General features: G+C 34.6%; 1 protein-coding gene across 1 annotated transcript in view; it reads left to right on the top strand.

The window, feature by feature from the left end:
• Nucleotides 1-12,300, top strand: part of LOC138705776 (trehalase-like) — a 71,494-nt gene that overhangs the window by 54,903 nt on the left and 4,291 nt on the right. Inside the window, exons 7-9 of the mRNA XM_069834411.1 lie at nt 804-1,087; nt 6,687-6,956; nt 10,253-10,407. Coding sequence (XP_069690512.1) covers nt 804-1,087; nt 6,687-6,956; nt 10,253-10,407 — 709 coding nt within the window. The remainder of the gene's footprint in view (nt 1-803; nt 1,088-6,686; nt 6,957-10,252; nt 10,408-12,300) is intronic.

Genomic DNA, 12,300 nt, shown 5'->3' with positions numbered 1-12,300 from the left:
TGAAGCGAGTTTCAGCTTTTATGTCAGAGAAGTTGCCTATTAATCAAGGCGTTCAATCTGAACTTGAGAACGTGTACGGTATAACTTGAATGTCGTAGCAACAGATGGCGGTCTGTAAAGTCTGTGTGCTACCATAACCTCTTTCGAACTGTGTTTTGCGCGGGCAAGTCGTACGCAGGGTATTTGTTATCATCGATTGCGTACGGCAACATCCCACAACACAAATCAAAATGCTCCGTGTCCATGTTGACCGTCCAAGTTAACAAATACGTAAGTAATCGTCTTAACCCTCTCCCCATATCCCGACAGTAGAAAAAAAAACTCACTTCAGTACGTGTTTCCAAACAGTTCACATTCTTGCCACTACTGGCGTTACCCTACGTACCGGTAAGTAATCTTCAGAATGAACGCCGTGCTTGCTAGGCAACTTCTCTCGCATTTAGGTAATACGCCTCTGCGGAAGTGTAGGAAGATTGAATTCTCTAGGCTCATCGGCTAGCCACATGACGACATACAGCGAGCCATGACACATTGTGAACTGAACACCCAGTATATTCGAAGCTGTGACTAGTCTATTTCGTCATGTACAAATAAAAAATATAATAATAATGTCTATATATAATAATTACAATAGCTGTAAAAATATTAGTCATTTTTTTTCAATATTGATCTTTTATAAAATTGTTGCGAAATATTGAATAAATAATTATTAACTCCGTTTTCTAGATTAGGATTATTTCCCCGTATATACTTAATTTAACAACTGAAAAATTGAAATGATTTTATATAATAATTTGTTTCAGGAAATATAACTAATATTCAAACGGAATATATAATCCCTGTGGACTTAAATGCATTCCTGTATTTGAATGCTGCACTACTTTCAAAATTCCACAAAATACTTGGTAATTTGGAGAAATCTCAGCATTATTACAACGTGTCAGAACAGTGGAAGGCTGCTGTGACTGCTGTACATTGGAATGAAGAACAAGGAACATGGCTTGATTACGATGCCCTCAATGACAGACCAAGAGAGTACTTCTACCCATCCAACCTGGCACCGCTCTGGACAAAGTGTTACGATCCAGTAAGAATTACAATATTACAGCTTAATGTATAAGCATAATACAGCATTTTTTGCCCTTTGCTCTAAGTTAAGTAACATTGTAAGTATTTATTTTCAGATGTCAGTAGTAGTTTTTCCCTGCCGCCAGCGTAAGGGACATTATTTCGAGCTTTTATCCATGCAACCTGGAACCATGCTTACCAGTACTCTTAGTTCAGTTTAGGACAGTGTACTAAATGTTTCTTGTTTTTATGTAATTTTGAGTTCTTATATAAAACAGTCCCTCTGATTGAGGTTCTGGCTGATTATTACCAGACATCTCACGATATGTGTCAGAGGAAGAACAATATGTACTGGACAATAAGCTAATGATGCGCCTATCTCATAATGTACTGGTCAGAGTGCTGCATTGGAGTTAAATCGCTCGCTTGAACTCGGTCGAGTGTCGCACCCTCGAGTGAGATACGATCGGTCGTGATACGCTCGTAATAAATAGTAGCACAGTACAAGGTCATCTTATCTTGTATGGAAGGCGATAGATAAGATACACATATGTTTTGCTCACACGGTAAAAATAAGGCTTTATTTTCTACGTTTAATGGAACAGTCAATGGAACGTACCAAAACAGGAACATGAAATTATAAATAAAATAGTATGAAAAACTTCGATATATAGTTATTATTCCTAATTAATAATTATTCAGTATTTGATTTACCACATACATAATATGATATGTCCATACATAGTGTTCCGCCTATATACTACGACAATGTAGAAACGTTTTACAAAATATTATTGACTAGCTGAAAGCACCCGGCGTTGCACGGGTTTTCCTTTCTGCTTCTATTTTTAATTAAACTGGTTATTACATTTTCGGTAATCTCGGAAACCTAACTATAGACAACCAAAACTAATTGTTTTTACTAAGCTAAGATTAATATTTACTTAACGTCACTTAATGAATATTGATCAACTCCTTAGCGAAATGTCTGCCAGTGTTACTTACTTACTTACTTACAAATGGCTTTTAAGGAACCCGAAGGTTCATTGCCGCCCTCACATAAGCCCGCCATCGGTCCCTATCCTGTGCAAGATTAAGCCAGTCTCTATCATCATACCCCACCTCCCTCAAATCCATTTTAATATTATCCTCCCATCTACGTCTCGGCCTCCCTAAAGGTCTTTTTCCCTCCGGTCTCCCAACTAACACTCTATATGCATTTCTGGATTCGCCCATACGTGCTACATGCCCTGCCCATCTAAAACGTCTGGATTTCAAGTTCCTAATTATGTCAGGTGAAGAATACAATGCGTGCAGTTCTGTGTTGTGTAACTTTCTCCATTCTCCTGTAACTTCATCCCGCTTAGCCCCAAATATTTTCCTAAGCACCTTATTCTCAAACACCCTTAACCTATGTTCCTCTCTCAGAGTGAGAGTCCAAGTTTCACAGCCATATAGAAGAACCGGTAATAATAATAATAATAATAATAATAATAATAATATTTATTAATACTATACACTTGAGCTACATTAGGCATTGCAGCCCGAAAGAGCAGAAGCTCGTGCTCGGGCGCAGTTCAGATCAGTTATACAAAATATATCACAAAATTACGAGAGTTCATTGAGCACAATCACATTAATAAATGGTAAAATACATACAGCATGTAATATGTCTATATACAAATAGAAAATAAAGAAGTACATGAATATTAGAGTAACAATTTTTAACTCAATTAGCTTAAACAATTAAATAATTAATCTGATTTGTTTCTTAAATCTATGTGTGTTAAGTGTACTTAGCTCAGGGTAAGCTCTAATTAATGTATTATATATTTTGGGTCCAAAATTTCTGCTGTGTTTTATAAATTCTAACTTTCAGATTTTTGGACAGCAGACTGGATGATAAGAGCTTTTCAACCGAATAATAACACGCATTTCCCATATTTATTCTGCGTTTAATTTATATTTGTTACTGTCAGTGTTAACTCAATTCAAAACAGTTGTAAATCAGGCACCGAAAAGAAAACACTTCATCACGTGCCTGACGTTCAGCGGTTTTTTTTAATTTATATATTTATTTGTTTTTATTTATTTATTTACTAGCCGTACCCGTGCGCTCCGCTGCACCCGCTAGAAATAAATATAAAGTAATTACATAATTAAAATAGGAAATTTGATCCAGGGAACATTCGTGTTTGATAGAAGGATAAATCGTTTAATATGTTACTTAATTTAAATCGTATTTAAAATATTAAAATGCGATCATTTTGATCCAGAGACCACTCATTTGGTGCAATGACAATTCCTTTAACATGTTTCTTAATTGTTATTACCAATTATTTTTGGAAAAGCGAAAATTAACAGAAAAATTTTGGCTACAGATTTATTATTATGTTTATATTATGAAAAAGTGTGATGATAACGGATGTACTCGAATTAGAAAGTTTTTAATTTGTTGTGGGAGCCCTTCAATCTCAGGAGGAACAACTTTTACAACAGCGCAACATAATCTGCTTGGCTCATTACCCAATTTTTTTGCATTGCATTTATTGCATATGTATTTTATGTATTTTAACACGATTCAATTGAGCATAGTTAAAATTTGAATTATAAAATAATGGATTGCTAAGCTAACGTACTATTACTGCATACTAAATCAAAACACTCTCGTTGTTCGTTAATTCTCTGAGATAAAAATGAATATGTTCATAAACATTATTATAAGAAATACAGGAAATGAATATACAGAATAACCTATTAAGTTTTCTGTGCATAAGAAGCTATTTTAATCTTACCTGTCCTCAATTCATTCAGACGTTACTGTAATAACATTATAGCATTATGTCCATCTAGAGAAGCTACACTTTCCAATGGTGAAATAATAATTAATTATACAAATCAGTTAATTTAGCTTCCGATATTACTTCATACAAACACAGAAACATTCTCTGTAGGCTATGTTTCATAGCTTTCGATTGTTGTGTCCAAGGCCCCTTATAGACGAAGTCATTTGTTTTTTATTTCAATACACCGCCTTAGAGATCAGTTATTTTAATTTTAAAACTCATTTATCTCATTAAATATCAGTCCTATCAAAATTTTTCAGTGGGTAAAACGTATCAGAAATCATTTTTAAAGAAACTTTTGTTATGTAACATATTTCACAAAAATCAATAATAAGCGAGATACTTCGATTTATTTAATTCAGGCCCTCTTATAACCCCCCTTTTAAATAACGTATTTTGAATGCCATATAGCCTGTAATCTAAGTTACAAAGAACTTTAATTATATTCTAATTTTCATCGAAATTGGTTCAGCCATTATCGCGTGAAAAGATAACAAACATACAGACAGACAGACAGACAGACATACAAACAAAAATTTAAAAAAAGCGATGTTCGGTTTCAGGGTGGTTAATTATATATGTTAGGACCAATTATTTTTGGAAAATCGAAAATTACCAGAAAAATTTCGGCTACAGATTTATTATTAGTATAGATTATTAGTATTAGTATTAGGCTTTCTCTTCCACACCGCCAGAAATACAAATACAATAATAGAAAAATCAAACTACGAACTAAGTAAAACCTAACGAAAATATCTCTTTTCCGCTTTCTGATCAGTTTCAGCATCGAAAATGCCTGCAATTTAGAGCTACTGTCCTTGAGCTCCATTTTAATATGGCCACTACAAATGCTAGTCGCACTGAAATTGCAGTTGCTTAAAATCGAATGGGTATCATAGCAATACGTGAGATAAAAACATATTCTTCTCCTTTCGTTTTTGCAGTGAATATTGCCACTTCTATTACGTTTCGCATGAGTTCTTCATACCAATTCTTGTTGGTGCATAATTTTGGTGATTCAATATTTCGCATTAATACTTCTGATTATTCAATATTAAATAAATTATGTGGTAGCAATTCTTGTAGTTTGACAGAATTCAAAAATTCAGTTGGATAAAACACAGTCTGCTCACTATGTAAAACTGCATCAAGAAATTCATAATAAGTACGGTCCTGGACTGCGTAAAGATAGTCGTACTTATTGCACGAATTATCTAGCTTTAGCCTTCATGCTGTATCAATAATGTTATTTAATTTCGTGTTATAATTTCCATGGCCTCGTGAAGGTCGATGTTGAATACAACAAACAGTAAAAAACAATTGACTATAGAAGATTGCAATTTAGTAATAGGCTACACTTGAATGTTTGATCGTACTTACTTTTATTTTTTATTTTATAATTAAATTAACGTCCATTTGCACAATTTTAATATAGCCTATGTTTTTCTCCTGGTTATGAAGGTTAAATGTGCAAACTTTGGCACATATCGGTCAAAGCGTGTAGATTTGTATAGAGAACATACATACATACCCACATTCACTTTTATATATTAGATATAGCAGTAGATTAATAACAATATTAGTACAGAGATAACGTCACAGAAAATATAATAAAACGAATAATCATGTTGCACAACTGTTACAGACTTTAAGATTGATACACTAATTATTATTATTATTATTATTATTATTATTATTATTATTATTATTACTACTACTACTACTACTAGAAAACTTGATACAGTTCTTGCATTATCGTGTTTGTGTTCTCCGTTTATAATAATTACATTTACATCCAATAACATCTATCAGATGTGGCAAAAACAAAATCACTCCTGTGGGGGGAGGGGGGGGGTTAATTACCTACAACATTTATATTACATTTTAAAGCAAGTTTTGTAGTTTTACTACTATGGAGAGGTTAGTTAAACACTGCAAAGTTTTGAAATGATAAACATCTATGATGTTACTACACAGTTCATCACTGTAACAAGAACGAATGTCTAACGCTCGGCTTATACCATTCGAGGAATTATCGCTCGTGACAATTTTACCCATCATGCAAGTGCGTTACCTATCGCATTAAGCTATGAACTACTTGGCGCTCGAGAGAAAACGTCCGATACAGACCTCTGGTACTGGTAGACTACTAATTTTGGTTCAGTTAATTGGAACGTTGACTATAACCATTTGATAATGTTTGAATATACGGCACTTTATTTTCGTTGCGCATTTTTCAATGTTTCTCTTTTGTACCACCACAGGGCGCAAGAAACGTTTTAACGCTTTTCTCCTTTCTACCGCCAGGGACGCAAAAAGAGTCGATCCACAGTCAAAAGAGCGAATTTTTTAAATGTAATTTGCCGTAGTACGGTGTCGATTTAAAAATGTTCATTTATCGATCATATCGTGTGTGACATGTTAGCGACATATTAGTAATTTAATACTGTAACTTTTACTCCGTTTATTTTGTGTTATTGGTCCAGAGAAAGTACTCATGTAAAGAAAGACAAGTGTTTTCGTAAAATACAAGTATTTCCTTGGACAAAAAATACAAAGTCTCTCATTTGTGTACGGTGAACGCTTCTTGATCCTCTTGTATTGAATAAAAAATAATTCTCTCGTGCGCCTGGCGGTGGAAATAAGAAATAAGGAGCAGGCAAACAAATAACAAATATCTGAGTACCGTGTAGTCAAACATTACAAATAATCCAGTAAACAGAATACGATATTTATAATCTCTTACATACCATTATTTGTGTATTTTTTCAGGCAAGTGCCGCGTATTATGCCTCAAGGTCAGTGCAGTATGTTACTAATTCAACAATTCTGGATTACTTGGGTGGAATACCGACATCATTTGAAATGACCAACGAGCAATGGGACTATCCAAATGCATGGCCCCCTCTGCAGATCATAGCTATCCAAGGTCTTGCCTACACAAATGATCCTAGTGCTAATAATCTTGCTTATGAATTAGCAAACAACTGGGTGCATGCAAATCACAAAGGATACCGTGACAAGCACGCGATGTTTGAGAAGGTGAGACTGAATTCTATTCTGTACACATTTTATAATGTTAAATAACCTATAATCTAAGAGTCCATCTATTAACGACAAAGTTCCCTTGTAAACTTGATTATGATAAAAGTGGGACAGTTGTAGATGCTATCCATGACCATAGTGCGCAAAATGATGGTCAGCGGAAGTAACGGTTGATTAGAGTTTTTATTAGTAATCGATTATAGATAACCTCTAAATGCTACCAAAATAAAGAAATTAAATAACATAATTTTTCCGTTTCTCTTTTTGGATTTTCCCTAGACGAAAAATATTTTATGGCGTTTCTCCTAAAACTCTCTGTTAATTTAGAGGCTGGAAACATATATTGTATCGATTGTAACACTAGTATGTATCCAGAGCCGTCTCAACAGCGTTATAGGGCCCCGGCAAAATAGTGCACTGGACCCTTCTACAGAACTACTCACAGGAATAAACATACATATTATCTGTAAAATAAACTTATGTTTATTAGTACCTGCACACAATCAGTGTTTTGACACTAAAAAACATTATGTACGGCAAAGATTAATCATTACAAAGGTTTTGACAATACAACATGAGCCTTGAAATTGAAAACAAAAATTTAGCATAAAAATGTACTTGGTTCGTAAATCATACTGACCGAGATAACACACACATCATGAAATTACCATGAATTATTTATTAGCAACATTTTCAAAATTTCTTTACAAATTGGCTTCAAGTCACTGTCCTTCATAATGTCGGATTTACCAACTCTCCGCTACAACTCTCCAACTCTTAACTTTTCTCTTTCTACCGAGTTAGGAGGAGATTTGAATGTTGGGGCAGGTGATTGGAAAATTAATTTCAAATTCTAGTCTGCGTATAGATTAGCAAAGAGCCCCTGTATTCGTGGGACCCCGAGGCAACTGTCCACCGTGCCCATTGCGTTAAGACGGCACTGTATGTATCCATAGTAATATTCATACAATTCAATTAGGGGGAACCCGGGCAAAGCGGATAAGCTAAGAACAAACAATGCCACAGGCTATATTTTGGTGATCCCGAAATAAAATCTTCATGACATTGATTGTGACACATGTTGTCCACATGTATAAAAAACAGCAATTCGTTTCTCGTACCTACGGACAGCGATACGATTTGAGAAAGAAAATATAGTTAATTATTCGCTTTGCCCAGGTACACGGGCAAAGCGAATAATTAACCCGTGCAAAGTGAATATCCCTATAACATTTTCACATTTCTGTTTAATTTTTATTCAATGATAATAAAATTAAATCAACATATAAACACGATGTTAATGAGTTCTATTACACGAGAGGATAAGTTATTTACAGCCCATTACATCACGTTAGATTAGTACAAAATACAAATTTGAACAAGTCGACGTTTCACTAGCACTGAAGACTTGGATTTCTTCTGCTTTTGCTCTTGCCTATAAGTTACTTCTCTTTCAACGTTTTTAATCGGTATAGATGTAAGAACGTCAGAGCGCTGACATTTTCTTCGTTGAACTCTTATCTTTCGAGCATCCACTTCTGGCACTGGTCTAAATCAAAAGAACTGACTTGGATTCTCTTGTTGACGATGTTGAGGGTTTTGGTGTAACCGGAACTGAAAATCTGAGTGTAATTGATGTATTGAATATTCCTTAGATCTCTGAAGATAACCACATCACAGATGTGGTTGATTCTGAGTGAACATTAACTGTTTCTTCAGCCGCTGAAGAAGCTGGTACCGCAGAATTTGTTAAATCTGAACCAGCTGTCGTTTCGCTGATTTCCATCTCAAATTGGCGATCTGTAAGTTCATCTGAAGCAAAATATTCATCAACAAACGTTATGGTTGTATGGTCAGATAGCAGAACCACTGATTGAAAGATTTTATTTCTTGAAGTGCTTTCTTCATGGCTTCTTCAGACCATTTGGCTTGTTCCGTCTTCCTCTTGAAAAATTAAACCATCTGAAACATGTTACGAACTTTTCAAGTAAAAATTAAGATCAATGTTACCGATTTATAATTTAATTAGTGTGACTTAATGCCTCCACTATGTAAAATGATCTAACACGCTTTATTACAATAGATAAATATATATAAAAATACAGCTGATACTTATATAGTCAAATAAAGGTGGCAGAGCAAAGCGGATAAATTATCCACTTTGCCCTATTCACTTTGCCCGCAGACGCCACTTCGCTTTTCATTTAAGGTTATACAAACATAAACGTCAATAATCTTCTTCGTAAGTACGGCATGTTGGAAGGAATTGTATCGCCTATATATTACTATCACATAACAAAGAGTTTCTGCAGTACTCTATGTTGTACATATGTTTCTCTTATCTTGAAATATTTTGAGAAAACAGTCAATTTTCTTCAAACACACGCTGACTTATTCTCTCACTAGCTAGAATGACGACAAGTCAGTTCCAGGAGCAAAATCTGATTGGGATTCTTCCCCAACATAGCAGAAAGCGCTACCTGTTGGCGTTTCTAAGAAATGGGAATTATTCTCTTTGCCCGGTTTATTCGTTTTGCCCGGGTCTCCCCTAATCAGAATGATGGCCCCTATAATTAATCTTTTCCGAAAAGTGTTTATCACATTTAAACCTCGTTCATTCCACATCTTCATTGATAGTGGTAGTGTTTTATTTAACGACCCTTTCAAATCTAGAGGTAATTCAGTGTCGAAATTCAACACAGACGAAAAATGGACAAAGAATTTTGCAGGGCACGGTTCTTTTACATGCCGTAAATCTACGACAGGAGACCTACAGCTTTACTTTCCACCCAGGGGAATACATGTTAAGAATTTTAACGCTCTCTAAAATCCAGCACTCTCACCCGGGTTTGAACCTGCGAATCTTGCATCCAACTGAAAGCTTAGTTCTATTGTAAATTATTAGATTAATACCGTAGATTTGAAATATAAAATTATTTATTACCGGTAATAATAACATTAGAAGATTAAGTTATTAAAACACATAATCATATTACTAAAACTCTTCATAGCTATACAGTGCTTTCTCTACAGATATAAAAAGGATAAATCTGATTGAAAAAGAATGATTGGTAATCCGGAATATGTATTATATGACTTTCTTGTGTTAAATTCTATCGTACCTGGTTTACATGTTTCGACCTATTATGGGTCATCCTCAGAACTCGTCATTGTTGGTCTTGGCGCCTCTTGTTTTTGTTCCTGTAATCCTAAATAAGTAGGCTTTAAATTGTATTCCCCTTAGAAAATACCTACTATTTCATTGCTCTAATTAATTAAATTTTGTTTGTTAGTATGATGCTGTTATCCCAGGGAGATATGGAGGTGGAGGAGAGTATGATGTGCAGACAGGATTTGGTTGGACTAATGGCGTTATCATGGAACTTCTGAATACATACGGATCAACTCTAACATCAGAAGCGAGAAGTCACGCTTACAGTAATAGAAGGTAAAGCTAACGTCAACTAATGTTATTGCTTTAAAGCTCTGGAAGTGGTGTTTCCCTTAGAAAATATTATCTGCGAACATTTTCATAAAAATATTCACAAATTTATTTGATACTATTTATATTTATTTTGTGGTTTAATTCTGTAACACTATTCTCGTAAGATCTACTCTTACAGAGGACTCTGCACTTATCCCACCTATCCTCGTTTCAGCTGCCCAACTGGCAATGTACTACATCTAGCACACGCATATTAACTAGTGACCAGACGTTTACAAATTCTAGTGTTTATTCTTGGTTAGTCTCTCAGTGCAGTTTAGTAAATTAAAGCTCTGTATGGGTTATTCCATCTCAAATCGACCGAAATATAGAGAACATTGACCTTGCAATTTTTAAATACAATGAAACTTTTTCTATCCGTAGACAACTGTGATATAATGCTTTGTGCAAAGTTTGAGGCATCAGAACTTAATAGTGTTTAAATTAATAATATTTAAATTTATCGTATTTTCATAAAATTAGCAAATTTAAACTGTTGTGGCTCCGAAACCCTTTTACCCAATCATCAAAATCGTGGTTTATTTTGATGCTGAAAAGTTAAAGTTTATATTGACATGTAAACAGTTTTTCTTACTTTTTATGGAAATGGAGAAATTTAGATATTTCTTCATTAAGGCGCCTTTGGCCACGAAAAAAATATTTTTAAAATATATGGTTAGATTCCGCATTGAAAGTACAAATAAACACATATTTTTTACTGGTGGTACGTTGATAAGAAAGTATTGAAAATATCAAATAAAGAAAATAAATAGTACGCGCCTGAACTAACCAGCTGACTGTGAGACGGGAGGTAGTAGAGACAAGCAAGGCCAGGACACAAATCCGTGATGTGTCGTCTAGCAGTCATGGTTGAGCTAGCTTTATCACAAGTTTTCATAAACACAGGAGTAAAATGACGCCCAATGCTAGCTTATCTTAAGCTCTCAGCCAGTGGGTGCGGTCTTGGTGCGGTACTGCGCCGTTCAAGTCTAGGCGTGTGAAAATAATTTATGTAATACCCTCGAAACTTATTGCCGAGCCACTAAGCAAACAATGCCGAATCCCTCTTAATAATGCAAAGTTTTTTCTCAATATTTTTTTACATTTTTACAAATGGCCAAAAAGCCTAAAAGCAAGTAAAATCAGATTATCTGTCTCTCTGTGTACAATAAAAAATAAGGATTACTTCTTAACATAGTCTACCAAATGTCAGCTTCAAAATAAGCTCTCGTTCAATGTTTTGGAGTAAATGGTTCCAGAGTTCTGAGCGCTGAAAAAGGCTTGTTTTTATAAAATATGCTAAATTTGTCGCTCAATAATACCAAAACCGTTTGAAAATGCACTCTCCTCAGCACCTTGTATAAGTAGGGAAAAATTAGAGTATAAAAATGCGAGGTTTTTTACTGATCGATTTCATATGGAATAGCCCGTATTTATCAGTATAGTGTGCGCGAATTCTTTGTATTTTTTAGTTACTTGGTAGTCAAATACTAAAATAAACATTTCTGAATGTATAAAGAAAGATGAGTTAGTCTACTGAAAGCGATGAAGCTGGGAGTGTCAACCTGCTCTTTAGCCTGAACTGCTAGTTGGGAAACGCTGAAACAGAAGTAGAAGAGTCTGTAAAATGGGAGTGTGCCATTGAGAAAATTCTGCAACGCCATTTTAGTCTCTTGTATATAAACAGAAATCAAAGAATAGAAAATGACAGGCCTACACAATCCCTCAATAATTTAAGGTCTCAGTCTACATTTTAAAATAAATCCTTACCAAATTGTCCCCTGATTATGTGGTTAAAACTGAACACACTTTTCCGTCGTATTTTCTACCTATTTTCTTCATAAATGAATGGTTGGA

The sequence above is a fragment of the Periplaneta americana genome, chromosome 9, assembly GCF_040183065.1.
Source record: "Periplaneta americana isolate PAMFEO1 chromosome 9, P.americana_PAMFEO1_priV1, whole genome shotgun sequence".
Taxonomy (NCBI): Eukaryota; Metazoa; Arthropoda; class Insecta; order Blattodea; family Blattidae; genus Periplaneta; species Periplaneta americana.
The sequence above is the reverse complement of the archived record's forward strand: the minus strand, read 5'-3'. Positions and strand labels throughout refer to the sequence as shown.